Source organism: Pristiophorus japonicus, chromosome 11 (genome assembly GCF_044704955.1).
Source record: "Pristiophorus japonicus isolate sPriJap1 chromosome 11, sPriJap1.hap1, whole genome shotgun sequence".
NCBI lineage: Eukaryota > Metazoa > Chordata > Chondrichthyes > Pristiophoridae > Pristiophorus > Pristiophorus japonicus.
This window is the reverse complement of record NC_091987.1, coordinates 194,989,625-195,017,218: the sequence shown is the minus strand read 5'-3', so window position 1 is coordinate 195,017,218 and position 27,594 is coordinate 194,989,625. Positions and strand designations below refer to the sequence as shown.

Genomic DNA, 27,594 nt, shown 5'->3' with positions numbered 1-27,594 from the left:
ACATCCCGAGATCATGATAGGGGCTATATGCAACTCTGTCTTGCCCCACGATTCCTTCTCGACCCACTCCTATTCCTCATCTATATGTTGCCCCTCAGTGACATTAACTGGGAGCGTGGGTTTGGTCTTCATAAGTGTGCCGACGATACCCAGCTTTATCTCTGCAGCATTGTGCTCAAGTCCACGCTTGTTGCTGTTGTCCGACTGCCTGCCAGAAATTTCTGTAGCTCATCATTGGCAAAATCAAAGCTATCTTTTTTTTTTCTCCACCACCATAAACTCAGCAACATAGCCCTGAATCCTACACTGGTGAAGCTTGACTTGATGGTGCGTATTCTCAGGGTCTCACTTGACCATGAACTAAGCCGTAAACCCCACATCCACATTATCAAGACCACCCCGATAACATCACCATTGTCATCCCTACCTCACCCCACTGCCACTCTTATTTATGCCTTCGTATATCTAAACTTGACTTTTCCAATGTCCTGCTCTCCAACCTAGAGTCCACTCCCCATAAGCTCAAACTCATCCACAACTCTGCTGCTTGTATCCCATCTCTCACAAATTCCCAGTCATCATCCTGCCCTTACTGATCTCTATGGGCTCCCCTTTCCTCATAGAATCATACAACACAGAAGGAGGCTATTCAGCCCATTGTGCCTGTGCAAGCTCTAGAAGAACTATCCAATTAGTCCCACTTTCCTGCTTTTTCGCTTTTCAAATATATATAAAATTCCCTTTTGAAGGTGACTACTGAATCTGTTTCCATCACATTTCAGGCAGTGCAGTCCAAACCATAACTTGCTGAGTAAAACAATTCTCACCTCTCCCTTTGTTCTTTTGTCAATGATCTTAAATTGGTGCCCTCTGGTTATCAACTCACCGACAGTGGAAACAATTTCTCCCTATCTATCAAAACCCTTCATAATTTTGAACCCCTCTGAAATCTCCCCGTAACCTTTTCGGCTCCAAAGAGAACAATCCCAACTTTTCCAGTCTCTCCACATAATGAAAGTCCCTTATCCCCGGTACCATTCTCGTAAATCTCCTCTCTAAGGCCTTCACATCCTTCCTATAGTAGTGCCCAAAATTGGATACAATATTTCAGCTGAGGGCTAACCAGTGATTTATAAAGCTTCTTCCGCACGTGAACTTCAAAATTCTCATCTTCAAACACCTTCAGTCTCACTCCGTCCACCTCTTCAAATTGCTCTTGCCCTCCATCCCTTCTGGCAGCCTCCGTTCCTCCAACTCTGACTTAATGAGCATTCCGTGCTTCCTAATTGGTGGCAGCATGTATTGCCAGAGATGGGCAATAAATGCTGGCCTTGCCAGTGACATCCCAGGAACAAATTAAAAAAAAAGTCACCTAACCCCCAACTCTGAAGGTCTTCCCTAAATCTCTCTCCCTTGCCATATGCTGTCCCACCTTCATAAGCCTTCTTAAAACCTATCTCTGGTTTGGCTATCTCCCTTAATTTCCCTCCTAATTCTTGGGTCTGAAATTGAAATGCCTTGGGACATTTTGCTGTGTTAAAAGGTGTTAGTATAAATGCTTTATGTTGGAAAGAAAAAAAGATTTACATTTATATAACACCTTTCACGAGCTCAGGATGTCCCAAAGCGCTTTACAGCCAATTAAGTACTTCTGAAGTGTAGCCACTGTTTTAATGTAGGAAACATGGCAGCCAATTTGCGCACAGCAAGCTCTCCCACATACAGCAATATGACAATGATCAGATAGTGTGTTTTTTTTTTAAAGTGGTGTATATTGAGGGATAAATGTTGGCCTGGACACTAGGGAGAACTCCCCTGCTCTTCTTCAAAATATTGCCATGGGATCTTTTACATCCACCCAAGAGAGAAGACAAGGCCTTGGTTTAATGGCTCATCCAAGATACGGTACCTCTGACTGAGGGAGCGCTGCCTCAGTCTTGTGTCAAGACTAGATTTTTGTGCTCAAGCATCTGAAGCGGGACTCGAACCCACAACCTTCAGACTCAGAGGCGCTGGTGCTTGATCACAACTCAAAGTAATGAATTCAGATGGTGTATCTGATCCTCCAGGCAGGTACCCCAATTCCATAGTTTAGTTATGAAAGAAGGGGCATAATATTTATTTTGACACATATGACGTATCAAAAGACAGACAGCATGCAATGAGGGGGCCGGGTGGTAAGACCTACCTCCCAACAGTTGAATGCGCCCTGCAAATGAAGCAACATGATTGCTCTAGGCTACAGGCTACCAGGCTACAATCTGCAATAATTCAATACAACACGAACATTGTCAAATGCCGCAGCTCGAATTCCAGTGCATCCCGCGTTAGAAGGCCTAGCAGTTGTTACCTACCAATCTGTCCTATGAACTCGACTTTAATCCCCTGATGTTCTAGCCTTTTGCCGGGATTTTTCAGGGTGACATTCACTTTCCCAGAGACAGTCTCCCCATCGTAAAACAGATAGTATTTATCCTTCTTCCCGTCTTCTGTCTTGTGCTCCACTTTTTTGCGAGTCTCAGCGTCATTCAACACAACGTCAATCTCTGCACTTTGCCCAAAACTGAAGAAGCTCATTTTGTATTTATTATGTTTTTCCTTAAATGAAAAAAATACACACGGTGGGTCTGAAGCCCCCTTTGCCTTCCAGTAAAAAAAAACCCCACAAGGATTGGCCTTGTCCAAACGCCGGCCGTTGCGGGTTGTGAGCTCGGAGTCCGATCCTGTTCCTGTTTCTGTGTCTCTGCAGCAACTCTTCGCCTTGGCCCTCACCGCGCATGCGCCCAATTGCCCGCCTGACCGAATGCACATGCGCATCTGCCCCTTTGCCCTCCTGGCGGAATGCGCAAGCGCCAGCGTGGACCTCACGTGACACGTAAAAGTCACATCCTTTGTACAAAAAAATTCTATCCCAACAATTTTTTTAAACTTAAATTTGAATTCAGAGAGTTATCCTGATGGGAGAGTGCGTGTTCCGTTATTAAATGTGATCATTTCCTTCCCTCCCAATAATGGAGTGAAGTATTTCTTTTGCCCAAACTTAATATGGCGTCACGATTACTAGTTAAAATATTCCGCTTTATTTAGATTAATCTAAACTAAGACCAAATCACTTATGATGCCGTTGTGAATATTAATTGTAACTCCAACTGACAGAAGCCAACCAGGCATGTCCTGAAATGGCCCAGTGCGCACGCGCAGCAACGGTCGCACCGCCAGGGAAGAAAATATACTAAAAAAAAATATTCATTCGGATAAAATAACGCTTTAAAAGCTTCGTGTAACCGATAAATGTAAAATACTGTGTAAAAACGTTGCAATATTTCTAATCTTATTTGTGCTGGGGAGGGGCGGAGTGTCGCGCGTGCGCGGTGTTTTGGCGGGTGCGAGCGATTTGAAATGGCCGCAATTCAGCTGCTGCAGGGACTCGAGCTCCTCAAAGTGGGGCACGTCAGTGCAGGTAACCGGGGAGGCAACGAATTCTGAGTGATTGGGGAGGGTGAGCATTGTTAATAAATAAAAGGTTCTAGTGTAGTGAGAGTTTATACGGCCGGGGGAAGGGAAGGTTTAAGGTCGACAGGAACTGGGTGCAAATGTCAAAACATTACTGATTGTAAGATAATGTACTTGCTTTTGAAGCTCTTTTGCACCTTTAGTAATCTAGTTTTCACAGCCAATGTGAAGATTTGTTCAACTGCTTACTTAGCAAATAATATGTCACCCATAGACAATTCACCTGGACATCCTCGTTTCATGCAGAGCATCCATTATGGGTTCTGATGTGATTGACATCTATGTAATCAATTGATCCAACTACATATCCTACAATTTATGGAGTCTTAGAGCTGGCTGGTAGAGCAAACTTATGTGCCCATGTGGTGGCTGGTGTGCAACGGCTATCCCACATTAAAAAAATCCACGCACAGGCATCTTCCACCCTTCAGTATGTAGTTCGGGACCTAGAATGTCAGGTCCCTCATTGAAACACCTGTGAACTCATTCCTTTTGGTGTGGAAGCGGGTCATCCTCGATACGAGGGACTGCCTAATACTAATACCATGTGCACACACCAGTTAGTTATTGCATACACAATATTGTAGGGATTTGTTCAAGAAATGTTTTATTTAACATCAGAATTAGGGGTAGATCCTTCAGCCCCTCGAGCCTACTCCGCCATTCAATAAGATCATGGCTGATCTACCTCAACTCTTTTCCTGCACTGTCCTCATATTCCTTGATTCCCATAATATTCAGAAATCTATCTAGCTCTGTCTTCAATATACTTCAAGACTGAGCCTCCACAGCCCTCCTGGGGTAGAGAATTCCAAAGATTCACCACCGAGTGAAGCAGTTTCTCCTCACCTCAGTCCTAAATGGCTGACCTCTTATTCTGAGACTGACCCCCCCCCCCCCCAGGTTCTCGGCTCCCCAGTCAGAGGAAACGTCCTCCCTGCATCTACCCTGTCAAGCCCTGCAAGAATTTTGTATGTTTCAATGAGATCACCTCTCATTCTTCTAAACTCTTGAGAATCTAGCAATGGGTAATTAATATAAGTATTTTTTAAAAAGGTTGAAAAGCAATATTAAATAGTGTGTACCTTAATCCTCCCGTGTCTCCACTTTTGGCCAATTCTTGGCATTGCTGTCAGTTTGAAACTATCTTTGGTTTATAAAATTAATTTAATTACATTTGTGCTTTGTTCAACGTGACAAACTGCATCTGGTCAAACAAGCTGAATGTATTTTTACCTATATTGTAAAGCAGACCAGTTTGGAAATGAACAGTGGGTGAATGCTGCTATCATGTGGGACCTTATTTCTGCTGTATGTCTTTGTCCTTTGTGAATTGTTGTGACTGTGTGCATGGGTTGATCAGCCTTGTTTTTCTGCACAGGGTCATAGGAATAACATAAATGTGCCTGTTGATTCACTATGCTGGTAATTGTGGTTGTACTTTTTTTAATCAACACCACTGGATGTGCCAAACCTATGCTGCATCTGGGCACTGCAGGCACCTTGCATTCGATGGCACTTATCTGCATCTGGATGTTTGCTGATTCAGATCTGTGCAGACGATTCTCTTGGCTAATAACAAATAGATATGCCAAAGCCTGCAGGTATGATTGATGGCATCTTGTTATGTGTGGTCATCCAGGCTATACTGGCTGTTGGTCACTCTGGAATAGAGTCTTTCACCACTGAAAGTTGGGCCATCTGTAATTGGGCTGCTTCTGAGTCAGGCATTCCCATATCTCAGTGGCGTCATCAGATCTATTGTTCCAGTTTCCTTTGGGAATAGGAGACTCCATATGTATCAGGCACCTGCCAAAGGTAAGGTATGTTCACCCCTCCAAGATAAGAGGAGACTAATTGATGTTCTGTTACTGACTGCTCCATTTTTGATTGGGGTGGAGGAGCACTGAGAGATCGGGGTCCAGGAGTGCCGAGGTCGGGGCGCAGGAGTGGCGAGGGGCCAGCCCACACTGTGATCTATGGATAGTAGGAGCATGTGTGCATACTAGGTCCGTACAGCAGAGCTTGGTCTCCAGTCGTCTTGGTTAACCCATGTCACTGGATCAAGACCTAGCTCTGTCAAGCCCCTGTGGTGGCTGGTGTGCAACGGCCACCCCACATTAAAATAATCCACGCACAGACATCTTCCACCCTTCAGTAGGTAGTTCGGGACCTAAAATGTCAGGTCCCTCATTGAAACACCTGTGAACTCATCCCTTTTTGGTGTGGAAGCAGGTCAAATGAGGGACTGTCTAATACTGTACAGGTTGAGCGTCTGAAATACGAAATGTTCTGGACACCGGGCAGATCCGTAGCGGGATTGTCCGGAAAATGTTCCAAAATCCAGACTCCGGGGGGGCCCTCCCCCCCCTCGGTGGCCCGACCCCCCCCCCCCCAATTACCTCGGCGGCCTGGCCTCTCTCTCTCTTTTCCCCCCCACCCTGCCCGCCCCTTTTATCTCAGCAGCTCGACCTCGCCTACTTCCCCTTATCCCGACCCCACCTACCTCAGCCCAGGCAAAGACGTTCTGAAATCTGGAAATACACAAAATCTGAAGCGGCCTCGGTCCTGAGGTTTCCAGATCTTGGACGTCACACCTGTACTATTAATACTTTTGTGTGTGGATGTTGCTGGGACTCTGGTAGAATGAAGTTCTATATCCAGCTTGTGTGATTTAGCAGTTTTAGCATTTTGTGAGGATATTGATGTACCTGTGATGCTAGTAAGGTTGAATGCAGAGGTGGGCAAAGACAGTTTTTATTGTTTTTGTTTTTGTTTTGTAATTTAGATTTTAGATATTTTACAAGATATTTTTTGAGTATTAGCCAAAATTTTACTGTAATTAAAAAAACAATGGGTGTGGAATAATAATATTCTAAATTGACATTTATTTCCAAATACAAAAGCTAAATACTGCAGATGCTAGAAATCTGAAATAAAAACAAAATGCTGGAAATATTCAGGAGGTCAGGCAGCATCTGCGGAGAGAGAAATTGTTAACGTTTCAGATCGATGAACTTTTTGACAGAACTGGCAGGGAAGGAGGGGGAAGGAAAGAACAAAAGGGAAGGTCTGTGATAGGGTGGAAGTCAGGAGAGATGATCCCTTTCCCCTTCGATCCTATCACAGCCTTTCCCTTGTGTTCTGTCCTGTCCCTACCTCTGTACTTGCTTTAAAACCTTCTCTAACTTTTTCCAGTTCTGATGAAAGGTCATCGACCTCAAAGGTTAACTGTTTCTCTCTCCACAGATGCTGCCTGACATGCTGAGTATTTCCAGCATTTTACATAAGAACATAAGAAATAGGAGCAGGAGTTGGCCATTTGGACCCTCAAGCCTGCTCCACCATTTAATAAGATCATGGCTGATCTGATCTTGGCCTCAACTCCACTTCCCTGCCTGCTCCCCATAACCCTTGACTCCCTTTCTGATATATTATGTATTTGCAAATGTGAGTGCGCACCCTTTTTTTTTAGTACCATCTTTCTACTCTGATGGGTTCCCTTCTCTCAAATCCATGTTTCTGTAGGCAAACTGAAGCTGTGGCCATCCTGCCCCATGCCACCTCCAAATCAGTTCTTAATAGCCACCAGGAAATGTCTGAGCTGTTATTTCCCTCCCTGTGCAGCATTGCACAGATTGTGTGAAGTTTGTGTTGTAGGGGTTTGTACCTATATCCCTGCAGTCCCACTGCATGCTGGGACACCATACTATCCTTTAATCGGTTGAGTTAAATGTTAACATGTTATGTCTCTCTCCCATCATAGACTCTTGCAGCTGATGTGTCAATTATGTACTTTCTGTAAATGTAAAAAAAAAGCATATGTTAATACTTAACTTGCGTCCTTTCTCTTTTTCTCAAGGTACTTGGTGTGCCACTAGTAGAAGGGAGCTGAATTTACCAGTTGCTGGTAGCCAGCTCACGGATAAGGCCTCTGGATCAAGCATCGACAATAAATTTAAAAAATGGCTCGATGCTGATGCTGCATCAGTGACAGCAGAGGTGTTGTAATCCTGCTGACTATCTGCTATAATAAAGATAGCGATGTTAGCATTATACAGCATCCAGCTCCAAGTTTGCAAACATCATCGGCAGGCTGATATAAGTTTAAAGAGAGCGCGATGCTTGGAAGCCACTTGAGCTTCAGTTCAGCGTTTCTGGAGTCCAAGCAGAAATCTGCACGTGCCTGGAACGTGAACAGCAGACACATCACAGACTTGTTTGTTGTTTTATTCTTTGCTGTATTTTGTGTGTCCTCTCGCATTCTTGCAGTAAGTATTGAAAGATGTATTACATTTTGGTTTTTTTTCCCCAGTGTGGGTGGATGCAATATGGGAGGCGGATTTTACAGAGGCTGAACCATTAGATTCACGTCTGGAGGAGGAGATTACAGAAAATGGCCTTGAGACATTCTCCCAGCTTTATGACAGTCTTTTTACGTTCACTGACAAGGACCAACAAACCGAGGCAGTGGGTGTAAGTATTTAGGATGGCTTTCGATTCTCGCTGCAGTCAGATCGTTGACATCAATGCAAATTTGTGAACAAACGTATTGTTTCTTTTATGTCTTGTTTTCTGTTCAAGTTGCACCTGTTAAGAAAATAGTAAACATTATGGGCTTCATGCTTAGTGCATTCAAATGTGCATGGCTCACATTATAAAGCAGTTTTGTGTGTGTGTATATATATTTATTCTTTATTCAGTTCAATGGCACTACCACTGCTAAATGGGATAGATTAGAACAGATCCAGCAGCTCAAAACTGGGCATCCATGAGGTGCTGTGGGCCATCAGCAGCATCAGAATTGATTCCACCACAATCTGTAATCTCATGGCCCAGCATATCCCTCACTCTGCCATTACGATCAAGCCAGGGACCAACACTGGTTCAATAAGGATATAGAAGAGCATACCAGGGCCAGCACCAGGCGTACCTAAAAATGAGGTGCCAACCTGGGCAAGCTGCAACACAGGACTGCATGCATGCTAAGAAGCGGAAGCAGCATGCTACAGACCGGGCTAAGCGATCCCACAATCAACGGATTGGTTCAAAACTCTGCAGTCCTGCTACATCCAGTCGTGAATGGCGGTGAATCGTTAAATAATTAACGGGAGGAGGAGGCGGCTCCATGAATATCCCCTTCCTCAATGATGGCGGAGTCCAGAACATGAGTGCAAAAGACAAGGCTGAAGCGTTTACAACCACCTTCACCCAGAAGTGCCGAGAGGATGATCCATCTCGGCCTTCTCCTGAGGTCCCCAGCATCACACAAGCCAGTCTTCAGCCAATTCGATTCACTCCATATGATATCAAGAAACGACTGAGCGCACTGGATACAGGAAAGGCTATGAGTCCCGACAACATCCCGGCTGTCGTGCTGAAGACTTGTGCTCCAGCACTAGCCGCACCTCTAACCAAGCTGTTCCAGTACAGCTACAACACTGGCATCTATCAGGCAATGTGGAAAACTGCCCAGGTATGTCCTGTCCACAAAAAGCAGGACAAATCCAATCTAGCCAATTCCACTCCCATCAGTCTACTCTCAATCATCAGTAAAGTGATGGAAGGTGTCGGCGACAGTGCTGTCAAGCGGCACTTACTCACCAATAAACTGCTCACCGATGCCCAGTTAGGGTTCTGCTTGAACCACTTGGCTCCAGACCTCATTACAGCCTTGGTCCAAACATGGACAAAAGAACTGAGGTGAGAGTGACTACCCTTGACATCAAGGCAGCATTTGACCGAGTGTGGCATCAAGGATCCTTAGTAAAATTGAAGTCAATGGGAGTCGGCCAAGAGGGACGGGACAGGACACTTTCCGCTGGCTGGAGTCATACCTAGCACAAAAGAAGATGGTTGTAGTTGTTGGCGGTCAATCATCACTACCCCCCCCTCCCCCAGAACATCACTGCAGGAGTTCCTCTGGGCAGTGTCCTGGGCCCAACCATCTTCAGCTGCTTGATCAATAACCTTCCCTCCGTCGTAAGGTCAGTAGTGGGAATGTTTGCTGATGATTGCAGTGTTCTGTTCCATTCACAACTCTTCAGATAATGAAGCGGTCCATGCCTGCATGCAGCAAGACCTGGATGACATTCAGACTTGGGCTGATAAGTGGCAGGTAACATTCGCACCACACAAGTGCCAGGCAATAACTATCTCCAACAAGCGAGAGTCTAAACACAGCCCCATGACACTTAATAACATTTCCATCGCCGAATCCCCCACCATCAATATCCTGGGGGTCACCATTGACCAGAAACTTAACTAGACCAGCCACATAAATACTGTGGCTACAAGAGCAGGTCAGAGGCTGGGTATTCTGCGGCGAGTGTCTCACCACCTGACTCCCCAAAACCTTTTCACCATCTACAAGGCACAAGTCAGGAGTGTGATGGAATGCCCTCCACTTGCCTGGATGAGTGCAACTCGAACAACACTCAAGCTCGACACCATCCAGGACAAAGCAGCCCGCTTGATTGGCATCCCATCTACCACTTTAAACATTCACTCCCTCCACCACCAGCATACCATGGTTGCAGTGTGCACCATCTACAAGATGCACTGAAGCAACTTGCCAAGGCTTCTTCGACAGTACGTCTCAAACACCCGCCCTCTACCACCTAGAAGGACAAGGGCAGCAGACCCATGGGAACGCCACCAAGTCCGAGTTCCCCTCCAACACCATCTTATCTTGGAAGTATATTGTCGTTCCTTCATCGTCGTTGGGTCAAAATCCTGGAACTCTCCCGAACAGCAATATGGGAGTACCTTTACCACACGGATTGCAGCGGTTCAAGGCGGCGGCTCACCACCATCTTTTTGAGAGCAATTGGGGATGAGCAATAATGCTGGTCTTGGCAGCAACGCCCACATCCCATGAATTAATTTTATTTTAAATCACTTACTCCTGTGTGTTTTAAACTGTTGGTTAGTGGGAGCCAGGAAACATTGTATGTGCAATTCTCTCCTCCACCCTGTGATGTAATTAAATTCCACTCCAATAACCTCATGAATGAGCAGTGCAATTCATCATAAAAGATTCACGGACTGTTGCTTATGTTTCTGGTGGAGTAATTTTTGAACGGAGGTGGCAATATAGACCAATCTAGTTCCCCTTTAAACAATGGCTCCGTGTTGCTATTCCAAGGACTGGACCAAGCCATGTTTTAGCATGCAGAAGCAGTTAGAAACTCTCTGATCTTACTGACCAGTGGCTGAAAAGAACGGAATGTTTTATTTTATCGTGAATTCTGTAGCCTGTAGGTTCTCTGCACAATTGGGTAAACTAGAGAAACTGCAACTGTCCCAAACTAAACCTGGTAACGTGCAGAATGTATCTTGGTTTATCCAGGCAAGATTACTGACTTGTCTCGACAAAATTTATCTTGTATGTGACCGGGTTTATTGGTCCAGGATCTCCAGGTCTGCCTGACTCATGAGCCGTTGATCTGAAGAAGTCAAGAAAGAATAGGTAATTGAGAGAATAAAAGGGAATGGAGAGAGAAAATAAAAGGATTTAAAAACTGAAAAAGATGCATAAAAGTTAGGAAAATGAAGAGTGTTTCCTCTAGGGAAAAAAAATTCTATGACTCATACTACTTGATTACATTTTCTTTTTGTTAATTGTTCCAAGAATGAAATGGCCATTATTCAGTCTGCTGGCAGGTTGCTCAGTCATTAGGAACTTCACAACTGAACCCATTCTTGTCCTTATCCAACGTCCACAAATGTGCACTGCAGGGATCTCCAGATAGTGATGGGAGCGGGGATCCTGGCTGCTTTTTCACTCTCTGGAGCCGGAGCCAATTGTGGGATCCTTAACGCTGCTCTGCCTTAAATCAGTTATCTCAACAAAGGCTAGGACCTTGCTTTCATTATCACTGACCCTTTGGGAAAGTGCTCCATATTTCAAGTTTCATGTGACGAAGTCTAACTCTTGTGATGCCATGAATGGTGCTGTCTACAACACCAATCCCAATTTTAATTTATATGATGTCACAAGAGGGTGGTGGAGAGAAGGGAAGCCCTGTAGAAAGTACCTGCTTCCAGACTATAATGTAATCAGCTATATTTTAAGGTAATACGTAGTCCATTTGTATTGTGGATCTCCCACTGTCTTTATTGCTGAAAGTGATGGGAGATTTGTAGTATAAACATGGTGATATTACATATGATTTTTTGGACACCTGCTTGTGGGTTAGGTCTCTGAATTTTAGACAGGCACACTCGTATTCCAGTCTTTGGACTCTGTGATACTAAAAACAGAAGTGGTATTGATACCCAAGGTATAAGTGGCAACAAAAAAACTTTGCTGGCTATCTTCCTCAGTGGCTGAAGCTTCCACTTCTCTGTACTGATATATCAAGTAGTTTCACTAGTACCAAGTTGAAACCTTCTACTTCCCCTGTACTGGTATATCAATTAGTTTCATTAGTACTATATGGGATTAAATCATTTAAAAAATCTCCGTGGCTGTGCAAGGCACTGCAGCTTGTGTGGCTTTATTTTTTAAATAATACTTGTACTGTAAGTCCATAAAACACTTAAGTTCCTAAATTACAACAGTGATTACACTTCAAAAAGTACTTAATTGGCTGTAAAGCGCTTTGAACATCTGGTGGTCATGAAAGGCGTTATAGAAATGCAAGTCTTTTATACCTCCAAGTCACCGCTAATGTTGTTTTTGCAATTTTATATAATGTACTTTCCCCTGAAAGTAAGTCAGGACTAGTCTGTCTTGTATGAAATTAAAATATCCCCAGGTATTGTTTGTAATTAGTGTCACTAGCCCTTTTAAATTGAAATTGGGTCTTTTGCATGCTGCTGCTTGGCGAGTGTTTGTTCTAAAGAGATTTCTGCAATCCAAGTGGCATGAACAAGGTGATGCCAGAATAAAGAACAGCTCTTGCATCCACCTGAAGCTATTAAACATGACTTATCTGCTTCCTCTAAACAATGAGTAGTTGGGGCATTTAAGTGCAGGAGGTGCCAAGTTTGATCCCTCTTGTGTGTTGTGTTAGCTAATTTCAGCCATGGTAGCAGGAGGAGTGCTGCAATTGGTATCAATGCCCTTTGATTAGGGAGGAGATAATTGATCCGGATTTCCATTCACTCAAAATAAGTGACTTTTACGGACAGCATGTACGTGTGTGTTGAAGACGACAGGATTCAGCTCAGCTGCTTTTAACTTGGATGCATTACGCTTGAGTAAGGAGTTGCCACCTTGAGGAGGGGAGGAAATTAGTGGGAAAAGAAGCGAGAAATTAAAAAAATAAATCTTTTGCAATGTTGCCTCTGGAACCATTTATTTTCTATCTTTTTTTTATTATCCTAAATATTTGAATCCCTCCCTGCAAGTACTGGGTGATGATACTAAGTTGCTAAAGAAGATTCATAGAATGGTTACAGCACAGAAGGAGGCTGTACGGCCCATCGAGCCTGTGCCGGTACTCTGCGAGAGCACTTGAGCTAGTCCCGCTCCCAGATTGTGTTTGTGTAATAAATTCTACATGTACGTGGACCACATTCCTGTGGATTGAATTTTAATACCGATTTGCTTACAAAGTCTGTTTTAAAGATCCACAAAGAAATTTTGACGTATATGCTCTTCACAATACCAATTAATAAATGAGTTCACCCAATCTATTATGCTTGGTTCCCATTACTTATATAAGTATTTTTAAGATTTCTGAGTTTAATTTGGTAGATTTCGTATCTGAAATGACAATTATTTTTCTTTTTTATTAGGGTATTTGGACACTGTTTGCAGAGAATAATATCTCCCACAATGCCCTTGTTGCTGTGTTATATCATTTTATCCAAATGGTTCAGAATAAGAAGGCTAGTGTCATCCAGCGAGAATATGCCTTGCATGCAGCTGGACTGTATTTCCTGCTCCTTGAAATCCCAGGTGAGATTACATGGCTCAAAAATTGCTTAGTAATGTAATCCACATGACAGGTAATCTTTATATAAAATTTTTTAAAAAATTCTAATAGTAGGTCAAATATAGGTTCAGAATTTGCGGTCGGAGGCTTCCCCCGGGCGGATGCCTCTAAACGCAAAAGTTTCTATGAAAGTACCTGTGGGTCCCAGAGGTTCGGAGACCTGTGGTCCTGGGCCTCCATGCAAAGGCCCATGTATCCCAAAGCGTATAGGCTTTGTATGCATCACTGGGATCACGTGGGCCGGCCCATCCTATCCGAGTACGGGGATCCCCATTCATACTTGTGTGAATTCCATATATATGGAACCACCATAAGTATGAATGGGAATACCCCCCAAAGCACGCACACACTGAAAATAACAAAAAAATAACCATTACATATTTAAAATTAATAAAAATTGAATTTAATTAATTATTTAAATAGCTTTCTGGATGGAATTCTGGCAGACCAGTAACTTTTTGCCTGTCAACTAACAGGTAAAGGGGAAAGAAAGGTTGGAAAAGCAAAAGTTCTCAGAAATGCCTTCAGGTTTGTGAAACTGTCTGCAGCTTAAATTCAGCCTCCCGATATGGCCTCTTACCGCGGCGGAGTCGAATGACTGCCGCTAGCAAAATTCTCCGAGGTGATTTTTCCGGTGGTCCCCACTTCCGACCCGCTGCTGCTGACCCCTCCGAAGTGCATCATCAGAGAGCCGATCTTCCGCACACACCTCCATTGAAATTCACCTCCAAAAATCATCGGGCTGCCGAGCGGTGCTCCCGACAGCTTTTTTTTTCGATGCACTGTGTTCGAAGTGAGTGCGACTTGGCTGTGTGGCAGTTATTCAAGGGGAGGGCGCACTGCTACGGCCGCCATTTCATTCTTTTTGTCGGCCAACTGCCAGGTTGGCCCGACAATTATGTCTTTGGGTTCAGCCGGGCCGACAACAGGCACTCCCTTTTGGAGCAGAGCTGGCAGCACCTTTCCCCTTTTAAGTGAAGGGGAGAGACATGGTGGCGCACATGTGTCATGATGTCATCAGCACCAGGCTGATGACTGACAGGGGTGGAGACTCTGTCCCGCCTTCACTTCTGCCCCTCTAGAGTGCTCACCACCGCACTACCGCCCCCATTATGACCGACTTCCGGTCCGTTTAAAAAAAAATGAAAACAGCTGAATTTTGCGAAAGAGGCCACCTCATCTGCCGTGGCGATGAAAACACTTCAAAAGCAATATGTGCGACCCGTTTCAGGCGGACCTGAATTTCGGCCCCTCTGTTTTATATGTACGGACAAACTGAAACTATAAAACATTGTAAGATGGAAATTTTGCTTATCCTATTTATTTGTGACCCTTTTTTCTGTTCACACTCTTGATTTCTGTATATACTGTTTCCGCAGTGCCACTGTTGAGTAGCAGCTGTGTAAATCATCCCTGTGTATAAATTGCCCCCCTGTTTTACAGTTATCATTTTGGTATAAATTGCTCCATTGTAATTAGAGGGTATTTCAACATACTCCTGCTTACATATAGATGCAAAGTAGTTGTGGCGAGACATTGGCAGAAAAAGCAATGATATTCTAGAGTGTGGTCCTGATTTGCCTTCTGAGTATCCTGAAGTCGAGAGATGTGGACCCACCTCTGAAGCAGTTTTGTGTCACTTGGGCTTTGCATTGGGTGAAACTCTACTTCTACAAAAACAAAACATTTGTTAAATCTAGTTCTGGCTTGGTGACTGTCCCTTCAAATCCAGTGACAATACTTTTGGAATTTAAGAACCGGCTGCAGCCAGAATCTTGTTCCAAGCCTATCTCCATACTAATATTACAAATTTTATTCGACTGTCTGAACAGCTTGAGGGAGAGGCAAAGTTACTTTTGGACAAACACAGGCTCATTTTTTTCAGTTATATGTATGATGCCAGTTATTTTCAGATGTGGTTGGCAATTGTTCAAAATCCAGGAAGTTCTGACAACTGTTTTTTGAGATCTTTAAGCTGTAATTGTTCATTTGAATCTGAGTGTCCATTTTGCATTCGAAAAAAGACTGCGAATATAAAAACATTCAAAACAACAGCCTGGCATTCGATTGCGACCTTTTATTGTTTTTCTGTCAAAAGTTAATTAGAAGGATTTTATAAATATATATGTATTGTATCTCAGTCAGTTATTAACTTGTTCTGCTTTTGTAAAGTTAAAATGAGTTCTCACATTGTGATGCTCTATTGCTTATCAAAGATGGGAGAGAGGATGTTGAGAATTGGGCTAATTCCATTTGCTAAATGATCGCAAGGTTGTTCTGCTTGTTATCCTGGGAATGTTACTGAAAGCTTATCTAGTTATCAAGGCTAGTGAAAACACTCTTAAAGCATAGGGAGTTGGGAGAGAGATCTGAAATTTGGAAGCCAAAAGTTCTAGAGCAAGAAAGAAAGATCCAAAAGCAAATGGCTTTGTTTGAAAAGTCCATGTGCAGCAAAGTTTACAGGTACAGTTCCCTCCCATTTGCACTGTCACTGTTTATCTTGGATGGGCTTCAAATACAAAAGCACACTTGAACCATAATTAATCGGGCCGGCTATTTCGGACAGTTAAAGTGCAGTTACCTGTCATTTAATCCTAATGATGCATAGAACTCCTGCCACTGCTGCAAGACCTTGCCAGCTTGCTGAGCTTGACACATTCTGGCTGCAACTTCAGAAAGATGTTGCATAGGACAATTTTTTTTTCTTAATTTAAAAAAAAATTGGGGTTCGGTATGACCAACTTAAAATAAAGAATTGAGATGATACAGGGGAGCTCATCCAGCCCTTTTTACTCTCCCTCTTACAAACAGCTGACAGTTCCAGGGCTTTAATCTCAGCAAAGTTGACTGATTCACTAACTGAGTCAGTACAAGCTTCTGAATCACCCTCTGCGCTGAACAGAATTCCCCTGAATTCTTTTATGTATCTACTACTTCACACCATCATTTGTTTGTTACACCAACCACCGTGTATTGTGGCATTGACACCAACGCACCTATAAGCGGTGGGGACTACAGATCTTAAGACGGTTATGTGTAGTATTGTGGCATCTGTATGCCAGGTTTTACAGTAATTGATTTGGCTGGTGCTAGAAAGTACAACTGAGTTAGTTGAAATGACTGAATACAATGATAACCTTAATTTTCTAATCTCCCCCTTTCCCATTCATTTTTCTCTCTTGTGGTGTCCCTGTGCCCCACATCATTTTTGTGTTGAGTGTGGGGAGAGGACCTTTTCCTTGGCGTCTGCTGTGTCATTTGCAACAAAGAGGTTTGTGTGACCTGGTGACATGACCTGATTTCCCCCCCCCTGCTCTCCTCAGAACACAGCAGAGATGTATTGCTGTGTCAGAGATGATTGTACGTGTAAACTTCTTTATCATTTTGTGTTAGGGCTACACAATTGTCACACACATTGATTCCACCTGACAGAACTGTTTTTTTTTGTTGCTTCCAGAATATACTGTCACTAATTAAAGCAGATCTCTGAACAGAAAATATGCTGGGAGTTTGGGTCAGCCAGGTGTCTAGTAACATGTACATTTAGTAGTTTTGGAAAGACAATATCAATTGGTTGTCCATTAGAAATTTAGTAGTGATGAAAATTTCAGATCATTTCGCCCATCCTATCTGCCTAATTATGGATGTGGAGCACTAAATAATTTTCTCTACTCAAAAAAGGTGTACAAATTCTTTTCTTTTGAGACTAAGGTATTAAACCTAAATGATGTGTATGTCTAATTTAGAACGGTAGAAAATATTTACACCTCCGAATGAACCACGAGCTAATGGTTCCCTCCTCTTGCCTCACCAAGGGTAATGGTCTCAACCCTACGACACTCCTCTTCATGATGGCAGCACCCTTGATATCCTCTAACCGAATCCCAGGGAGCATTACTGTATCACCTTGAGCTCCTAACAGCCCGTTATTCCCAGCATTTGTGCAGCTGTACTGATCGTTCGAATGTACCAATGTAATCTACATATTGTGTGCTGAAAGGTGCAGTGACTTCATGGAATATGTGTTTTTTCTGAAGGACAATATTTTTACGGATAATTGCAACCATAGATGAATAGTTACTTTGTATTGGCAAATCTTTTTCCAGAGATGCTAATACTTTGCTTTATATAATTTTTAATATATTTTTTTTGTAGGAAGTGTAGCCAATCGTATCTTTCACCCAGTGCTTTTTGACAAATGCTTGGACACTATTAAAAAGAGCTGGCCTGCAGCGGAAGAAGGGAATCGAAAGCGGAAGAAAGACACCCAGGTGAAAAGTTCTCAGGGTGTCGGGAAAGGACGAAAGCGAGCCAAGCCAGTCAGACAGAAAGTGAATGAGGTATGGACCTTCAAATTAATCTGGCCAATTTGATATTGGTTGTCCAGGTCAAGCACGCGGTCTTCAGTCAAGTGCTCCTCATGTGGTATGCAAGAGATTGGGAACTCGAATCTATGGGAATGGTGAATGTAACCTAATTATTTACACTGGTACAGATGTTGTTTCTGGTGTTCACTGGGTACTAAGTGGCTGGTGATGCCCTGTGGTCTAATATCTGTTCTTCCATTCCAGGATATATTCGAGGAGGAGGAAGATGAGGAGGATGCTGACGTTTATTTCTCCACGCATGATCTGTGTCATATCAGGGATTATATTTTCTCTCTGCTGAAAAATCTCCTGCGATTACTCCCCAAATTCTTCCTGAAAGACAAACCTGATTGTGCTCATCACTGTCTGCAGGTAAGGTGCAGACCTGTGTACCAATATAGGTATCTTACGATGGGCCCTGCAAGATTGGATTAGAATTATGCTAACGCCTATTTCAGTGTACGGGTACTGAAATAGAATATTACTGTTACGTCAATACTTTGAATTAAAATGTTAAACCCCGTTGTGCTCCCTGTATCCTTTATTCTTTTCTAATGTCCAGTTGTTAATATTTGTATACTAAATAATTGCTTCAGTTACCCACAGAATAGCCTTTTGTCCAAGCAGGTACAACTCACTAGTGTCATTGTTGAGTCCCCTCGGCAGTATGTGGCATGCTGTTTAGGGGCAGTGGTTCACTTCCGAGAGCATGTCGATTGTGCTTTATTGTATTGATGCTGTTCTATTAATTTAATGAATGGATTTGAAATATACCAAGAGATCAAATAACTCTGGAACATGATGGTTCTTGAGCTGTTGGCATGCCAAGGAAAGCAATTGGTCAAAATGTTGTTGGATTTTTTTTGGAGTCCTTTAATTGTTTTGGAGGTTAGGGGGATACAGGAAGAAACTTTGTAGAATCTTGTCACAGGTGATTAAGTAAATGAGTGTAGTCTCTACGATTTGGGAAAATGTAAATGGACTGTGAAAGTAATTGTTTTGAGAATGCTTGTGTACTGTTGCTGTTGTAAATGAAGGTTGATTATGCTGATTTTTAATTAATCCTGATTATTGTGTATTTTCACTTATATTTTTGAGATTTTTTTTGTTTCTGCAGCTATTCACTGAACTGACTAACTTTGAGACTGCAATTGGAAGATTAGAGTTTTCAGGTTCTACGTAAGTATGCAAATGCAGTGAAGAAAACCTGCATATGTAGCCTGTTTATATCTTATGTCGTGGTTGAAAGTGTGCAATTTATTACATAATACATAAACAGCAAAGCTTTTATTTTTACATTTTCTCTATTCCTGTCCTCCTAAAATTCCTGTACTTTATTAGGATTCTCTAGACAGGCCTCCAGTATCATGTTCATGTATAAGTATAAGCCGTGGTGGTCAGCAATGCTAGCTATCCAGCTCCAGATAGTCGACCTCCACCCTGGTGTCCATACTCGCAGACTTCCTATAGGGATCAGAAGTGCAAATGTTGGGCAATTTTTCCCTCATTAACCATGGGACGCTTTAACCATCTCTAGTGCCCCTTGTAGTTCTGATTACCTAACCTGGCACAGCTTGGGGATTGAATTTGGGGATTTCCTGGTCTATGGTCCAGTAGTGATTTTTGCCCCATAGATATCAGAGAACACAAGTCACATCTTGAATACATTAAATCTGTGATTACACTGGATATATATATATATATATCATATTTAGGGGATGGGGGATTTTGTGCTCATCATAGTTTTTCCATCTCCAGGTTAATTTTTATCTTCTTCATCCTATTAGCCTGCATACCATAAAACTGGGTTTTGAAAGCAGATGTGAGACCAGTCTCAGATTTTCTCTGGCCATAATCATGGAAATAGTGTGAATTTGTAAACCAAACATGTGTTGCTCTATTTTATAGAAATTAATTTCATATACAATATATCTGGAATGTTGGATGTGAGGTTTTGAATTATAAAATGGCTGTTAACTTTAGACAAAAGAGACTAACAAAATTTGCGGCATATTTTACTAAACTCAGATTCCCTATTTTGGAAAGGATTTAGTTAAACCGAACAAATCGCTCGGTATAAAATTCTAAGTTCAACAAATCAGAGTTGCTTGGACTCTAACAGCACTCTTGCTTTAAATCATTCTTTTTTGTTCTGCCAGAAACATTGAAAGAATGAAGACTTTGCCTGAATTGGCTTATTATGGACTTAAATTACTGTGCTCTCCCATCCATGGTGATGTTAATAAGGTACTGACGTAAATAACTTTCCATAAAGTTTGTTTCTGCTCATTACTTGCAATATAATTAATGTAATGGATGTATTTAATTTTATTTGTATCTTTGCAGACCCTCCGCTGGCTCTTCCAAAGACTATTGAATCCAATTTTATTGGTAGGAGGAGAAAGTGGTTCCAAATCCATTGTACTACTGGGAGTGGGACAGAAAGTTATCAATGCCAGGGATCAAGCTATTGGATTTGTCAGGTCAGAAATTCTCGTGAAACATTTTTCTTTTGATGGAAACATTTCTGGGGCTTGTTTTTTTTTTTAAACATTCAATCCAAAATAATTTATTGTATTCTAGAATACAGCTAAATATCGTTTGATAGGAATTTCTAGATGAAAAAAGATCAAGGTCCGTCTAGTTTGTTGTCTACCTTCCTGGTAGTTGCATGATACAAAAATAATGGAGTTGTTGAATAATCATGGAAATCAATCTCTATCAATTAGTGCACAACATGAGGTGAGGAAGCCCCCAGTGGTGGAAAGTTTCAGGAACCATAGGTCCAAAGTCACTTATTCCTCCGAAGCATGCTACACTTGCCATATTTCATGTCTCAAGTTACTCGTATGCTGTATCCCAAAATATTATCTTGATTGCCTTTGACAAACAAACAGTAGCTAATGTGGAGCCATCCATATATTTGAGTGTTAATTTTAATTCTTTTGATCTGTGCTAGTTGTTTATCAGGTAGAGGAGATATTTTTCTATGTAGAACAGTGTTTTGACTTTGTAAAACATTTTGTTCATAGCTACATTGTGGATGAAGTGAAAGAGACTGCATTGCCTGTACTTCGAATTTTGTTGCAACACATCTGCACTAAGGTTTGAAACTTTTTCAGAATGATATTACAGTTGCCGATCTTTAGAATGTTGAAAATTAGGAGCAGGCATAAAACTGGATTCAACATAACTTTATGTTCCAATTTTGGTCACATTACAGCACAGAAGGAGACTATTAGCCCATCATGCCTGGAGTGGCTCCCTGAAAGAGCAATTTACTTAATCTCATTCTGCCGTAGTTTCCCAGCATCCTTTATTTTTTCTCCTGTATGAAATATTTCATCTATTTCCTGTTATGGTTTTCACGGTTTCTGTTAGAGATTCCATGTCCTAACAACTCTGCATTGAAGAAGAAATCCGTCTAACTTTTCCCTTCGTTTTTTTGGAAGTAATCTTTAATTTATGCCTTCTCGTTACCAACTCATCAACCAGTGGAAATTGGTTTCCCTGATTTACTTTATCAACACTTCAGATCCCCTTTCAATCGTGTTTGCTGTAATGAAAAGATTCTCAGTTTCTCTTGTCTCTTAGAACTAATGTGTCTCATTCCTGAGATTGTAGTGAATTTCTTCTGCATCCGCTCCATGGGCTTCATATCCTTCTTAAAGTAAGGCACCCAAAACTGGGTGCAGTATTCTAACTACGACCTAACCAATGATTTATATAGGTTTAGCGTTACCTCGAAAGTACTGCACAATTTTTATGTATCTCATTCTGCTCTAATCCACTTTGATAAACATCACGGGACAGTAAAGTGCAAAAACTGACAAACGACCATTCAATTGTTTTATAGGAAACAAATTTGAATTCAAATTCTGAAAATTGGATATCTGTTTTCAGTGCACACTAGGACGAGTAAAATTATGTCTAATGTCCCGTACTTGAAAATTGGGTATGAAAAGTGAAACTTGGTTGCATTAATCTGTGCTCTTTTATCAGCTCCATGTCCTATACATTGTCAGTTTAAAATAGTTTCTAACTTCACAAATGTTTAACTGTTAGACAAACCAAATTTACATATCTCAATTGATTACTTTACACATGCTGTTGTTATGTAGGTAACTTGGCAGCTAACAGTAAAATCCCGCAGGCAGCAAATGAATGACTGGCCTGAAAATCTGTTTCTCAGTGCGTTAGTTGTAGCAGGAATGTTGCCAGATTGCTCTTTAAATAGTTTCATGGGATGTTTTTAAGTTCCCCGAAACTTTTGAGGCTTTGATTCAACATCTCATCCTAAAGTTGACAACTCTGACAATACATCCGTCCCTCAACACCTAGACTACATACACAAGCTCATAGTAGGGCTTGAACCCATAACCTTCTGACTCAGTGAGCGTGTTACCACTTAATCCCCAGAAGCTGACTTGTTTGGCATATCCACTTGCCTTGGCTGATTGAGTTCTTATTAGATGCATTTCACTTCCTATGAAATCAGTTAACTACTTGCATACTGGGGACTCGTGTATATTACCCAGTAACCGCCACGCTGGGAATTTCCTTTGGGCTTCTCCTGCTCTTCTGCCCTAACTTCAGCAGAAACCCTGTTTATGCTTGTTTTTTGGCAACTTTCTGCCAAAGTTAAAGTGGTGGAGCCGGAGAAACCCCCAAGGAAATCCCTTTTGCAGTTTCAGCATGCATCATTTTTTGTAATACAAGGATGACAACTTGGAGTACTGTGACCAGTCCTGGTCGTCCTATTATAAAAAGGATACAGAGGCCCTGGAGAAGGTGCAAAAAAGATATACTAGGATGATGCCAGAACTGAGGGGTTCTAACTATCAGGAAAGATTGAGCAGGCTGGGGCTCGTTTCTCTGGAAAAGAGGAGACTGAGGGGTGATTTGATGGAGGTCTTTAAGATTATGAAAGGGTTTGATAGGGTAGACGTAGAAAGATGTTTCCACTTGTGGAGGACACCAGAACTAGGGGCCATAAATATAAGATAGTCACTAATAAATCCAATGGGGAATTCAGGAGAAATTTCTTGACCGAGAGTGATACGAATGTGGAACTCACTATGCTATGGAGTAGTTGAAGTGACCAGCATAGATACATTTAAGGGGAAGCTAGATAAGTACATGAGGCAGAAAGAGATAGAAGGAAATATTGATTGGGTTAGATGAAGAAGGATAGGAGGAGGCTCGCGTGGCGTATAAACCGCATGGACAGTTTGGGCCGAATGTGCTGTAAATACTTTGTAAATTGTCATCTGTTTAAGGAAATGATTAGTGGTGTCCCATAAGAATCTGTGCTGGAGCCTCAACTATTCATTATATTTATTAATGACTTGAATAACGGAATAGAGAGCTATATATCCAAGTTTGCTAATGAGACAAAGATTGGTGGTACACTAAGTAGTGTAGACAGTGCATAATACAAAGAAACATACATAGATTAAGTGGGCAAAACTGGCAGATGGATTTCAATGCAGATAAGTGTGAGGTCATTCATTTTGTTCCAAAAAAGGATAGATCAGAGTATTATTTAAATGGTTGGAAGCTAGGTACAATGGAGGCTGAAAGATTTTTAGGGGTCCATTTACACAGATCACTAAAATGTAGTAGTCTAGTGGAATATTAGCATTTATAACCAAAGGGCTGGAATATAAAGAGGAGGATGTTTTGCTATAGCTATACAAAGTCCTTGGTTAGACCACATCTGGAGTACTCTACATTTCTGGGCACCATACCTTAGAAAGGATATATTGGCCTAGAAAGGATATATTGGCCTTGAAAGGAATGCAATGCAGATTCACCAGAATGTTAATCAGGGCTCCAAGAGTTACATTGAGGAGAGATTATACAAACTAACTAGGCTTTTATTCATTGGAATATAGAAGGTTAAGGGGTAATTTGATTGAGGTTTTTAGGATTTTGAAAGGAATTGATAGGGTAGATAGAGAGAAACTTTTACCACTGATGCGGGAGGCTAAGACAAAGGGACGCAAAGGGTGATAGAAGTGCAGAACACTCTCTCCGACAAAAAGCAGTAGATGCTATCTTAATTAATTTTAAATCTGAAATCGATAAATATGTTTTGCTAGCCATGAGTATTCAGGGATATGGTGGGGGGGGGCGGGGTTGCGTGGTGGCGGCAGATGGAGCTAGGATAATCAGCCATGATCTCATTGAATAGCAGATCAGGCTCAAGGGGCTGAATGGCCTACTCCTGTTCCTATGTTAGTATTTGATGTAGTTTTATATGTTATAGGTGCCAGATAAAGTGGAGTACCGTACCCATGGTGCCCAGGCCCTAGTGAAACTGCTAACAAAACTTCCTTGTGTGGACTTCGTTGCTTTCTTAGATTGGCTGCACAAATATTCGCAAAACAGTAAGGTAAGAAAAGATGTGGGGAAGATTTTTATCTTCACCGCCTAGGCGATCCTCTGGTGGAAAGGATTGCCTGCCCTTTAACAGGACCAGCTTGATTTTCACTCTATTCACTTTTTAATGGAATGATAATTAGGCAGGTTCTATAAATGGATGGGTGAGTCTCTCCACCAGATTACTACCCAGGCCGTGAAGGCAAATATCTACTCGAATCTCTCTTCACTGTATACCTTGTGCATGATGTTAAAACAAGCAATATCTTGCCATCTTTTCACTAAATTCAGATATAAATATTCTCAAATGTGATGGCTACCATTTTTGATATATCCTGTTATATTTATGTAGTTTGTACACATTTTTAATTTCCGTCTTCGATTTTTCTCCCTTCAGAATATTTAAAATACAGGTTGAATATCCGAAATCTGGAGTCCCGAAATTCGGAATGTTCTGGAATCTGGACACCGTGCCAATCTGTGGCAGGGTCATCCGGAAACTGGAAAATGTTCCGAAATCCGGACTTGCCAGCCTCAGCGGCCCGACCTCACCCCTCTCCCTTACCTCAGCGGCCCGACCTCGGGGGGCCCCCCCCCCACCTCGGCCGCCCAACCTCGTCCCCCAGTACTTCGGACGCCCGACCCCACCTACCTCGGCCCAGGCAAACACATTCCAAAATCCGGAAATACCCGGAACGGCCTCGGTCCCGAGGTTTCCGGATATCGGGCGTCACACCTGTACCAGGAATAAATTGCACTCCAAAATAATTTCTTTGAATATCCAGACTTTGAAGTTCATAGTATTGATATTGCCCTGAATGGTTAGTCTCTCAGACACACCATGAGGGGGATAATGAATTGTAGCTCATTTGTGCACTGTTTCAATTTTAGGTGTCTTACAGAAATTTTGCATTGGATGTGATAATGGCATTGCTGGAATTGCCTGAGAGGAGACCAGATAGCTCTATTCCTCCAGAGCATCAGAAGTATCTAAATCACAGGTACTGGATCCAGGGGGTGATCTTGGGTAGATGCTCCGATAAGGCTCCTACAGTCCGAAGCAGGGCGCTGTCATGTTTTGCACAATGCCTAGAGTCAAATGTTTCAACAGCTGTGGAGTCTGTTCAGGAACTACTGCTTGGAAGTAAGTACCATTAAATTAATTGTACACTTTTCAATATATTCCTACTTTGCACAAACTTGTATCCAGTTTTTCAGGGTGCACATTGAATAAAATATATAGAAGTGCCTAAGCGATGCCAGTTAGTGGTTAGCATCAAAATAATGTCAGATTTAGTACACAATGATTTGTCTAACTGCTCCAGGATACAGTACACGGACACCTAGATTCTTGAAGTCCTAGTGTATGAATGTATGGATAGAATGGAGCTGCTCCATATCTTTTTCCAACTGTCTAAATGCCCACATTCAATTAACCGACAGAGTGTAATGCTGGTCTTTTTATTCCATGTAACTATTTAAAAGGTCCTCAGCTAACTTATGTCAGTGCATCATGCAGCTCAGTTATTGATGGCAGCAGATCTCTTTTCAGTGAATTATTTCAGTTTATAGATGGATATTTAGGTCTTGAATGCTTTTATTTTCCACAAAATTAGATAGATTTAAATTTGACATGTTCTTGTTGACGACAAACAAATCCTGTGTTTTTCCTTTGAAAAAAATTATAATATACAGATTACAAAAGCAAAATACTGCAGATGCTTGACATCTGAAATAAAAACAAAATGCTGGAAATTCTGTATGTACAAAAAGACACACATTTAAATTTTTTTTAAAAGACAGCATATATTTAAAATTAATCAAAATGGAATTTAATTATTTAAAACAAATATAATGTTTTGAAAAATAACTACATATTTTAAAGGGTCTAAAAATAAACTTGCCTTATTTAACAGGATTTTTAATGTTTAAATTATTGGAAAAAATATATTTTTCAGTCCTTTAAAAGTCTTGCACTAATAAAAGCAGACCTTGCGCCTACTTTTATCAGTAAGAGCAATGACTGATCATTGCCTTTAATGCTGAAGATGTAAATTACTATTTTTAATTGGCGACTTAGGAAACTATTCTTAAATTGTTTCTGTCAGTGGGTGAGTTAAAATAAGAACGATCTCCCATTTTAAATGTTGGCGTGCTTATGTGGATATATTTGGCTTGTAGACCGCTGCTGGACATACTTGTCTGTTGGCACTATTTCTTTTGTATGTTTTATACATCAGTTTGACCTGGTCCAAAGTTTAAAAAAAAACACATTTCAGTATCTTTTTAATCATAACAATAGTGCTTCTTTAAGCCTCCTAAAAGTTGGCACAAGCTAATAAACTGGCCAATCTAGGGAGGCAGTCATTAGTAATAAATCACTTTCAGCTAATTTTTGCAGTTGAAGGATGGACAATGTTTCACGGGCAATCAGACGGAGAATTGAACATGCCGGGAAATTCTGTCGGGATGGATGGCGAAGGTAACCATATCATTCCTTTTTGTTTTCATTAAGAGCATAGTGAGCATGAGGCAGCATGTTGACGCATGTTGGAGTATTAACAGTTGGCTCTGGAGTGATGAGATTAACAATTGAGCTAATTGAGTTTTTTTTAGGACGCGATTATTTGTACTGCCAAAATGGCCAACACGCTCCACCCTTTGTTTCTAATTGGTTCACTTGGAGGATAAGCCACACCCTGAAGTTTCACAGGAATGTGTCACTGGAACTGCCCATCTCAAGGTCTCACTGACTTTTCAAATTGTAACTCGATTCACTTTGACTTCCTGAAGCGACAGAGGACAGAGCTCCCCAGAAGACAGCAAGGGCCAGCCGAAGTGCCTTACCCCAGTCCAAGTACGTCCCTTCCCCAGCCGTAGTGCCTTACCCCATTCAAGTACATCCATCCCCCGCCCCCCCCCACCCATAGATGGGGCATTGTGTACGGATTGTTAACAGGTTTTGTAAGGGGTGGTTTTCAGGGGGTCAGCTTTCCCTTCTGACCTTATATGAGCGGTTCCGAATCGCTCCCACACCCTTGGTTCTAGACACTGGAATTATGAAGGGACTTGGACAGACAGTCGGTTTCAAGGTAGGAAGCAGGTATGGCTTTATTGTGTTTAAAAAGAAGTAAAAAGGCACACCTTTAATAACACACACACAATATTAATACCAATACACACTGAGGGGTACAACATATTGAATAAAATATCAAATTACAGCCTGTGGGGAAAAGAATACAACTTAAACTCTAAATGGGGTAAAAAGGAGAATGCAGATACATTTACACAAATTATCTCAGCCTCCCCCCTCCCAATTCCCCTAACTAACTAAGTTATAGCTCTGGGGGGGGGGGTGGTTCAGGGGCTATGCTCACCAATCC

At 41.8% G+C, this 27,594-nt stretch overlaps 2 protein-coding genes across 2 annotated transcripts in view; one reads left to right on the top strand and one right to left on the bottom strand.

The window, feature by feature from the left end:
• LOC139276422 (vacuolar protein sorting-associated protein 26B-like) overlaps positions 1-2,757 on the bottom strand; it is a 34,453-nt gene extending 31,696 nt beyond the window's left edge. Inside the window, exon 1 of the mRNA XM_070894388.1 lies at positions 2,355-2,757. Coding sequence (XP_070750489.1) covers positions 2,355-2,577 — 223 coding nt within the window. The 5' untranslated portion in view covers positions 2,578-2,757. The remainder of the gene's footprint in view (positions 1-2,354) is intronic.
• A 514-nt stretch (positions 2,758-3,271) lies between these two features.
• Positions 3,272-27,594, top strand: part of ncapd3 (non-SMC condensin II complex, subunit D3) — an 86,429-nt gene continuing 62,106 nt past the window's right edge. Inside the window, exons 1-12 of the mRNA XM_070894387.1 lie at positions 3,272-3,460; positions 7,829-7,989; positions 13,261-13,423; positions 17,616-17,800; positions 18,032-18,199; positions 18,945-19,006; positions 19,987-20,074; positions 20,174-20,310; positions 20,860-20,932; positions 24,099-24,224; positions 25,103-25,355; positions 26,613-26,693. Of these exons, the coding sequence (XP_070750488.1) occupies positions 3,400-3,460; positions 7,829-7,989; positions 13,261-13,423; positions 17,616-17,800; positions 18,032-18,199; positions 18,945-19,006; positions 19,987-20,074; positions 20,174-20,310; positions 20,860-20,932; positions 24,099-24,224; positions 25,103-25,355; positions 26,613-26,693 (1,558 nt within the window). The 5' untranslated portion in view covers positions 3,272-3,399. The remainder of the gene's footprint in view (positions 3,461-7,828; positions 7,990-13,260; positions 13,424-17,615; positions 17,801-18,031; positions 18,200-18,944; positions 19,007-19,986; positions 20,075-20,173; positions 20,311-20,859; positions 20,933-24,098; positions 24,225-25,102; positions 25,356-26,612; positions 26,694-27,594) is intronic.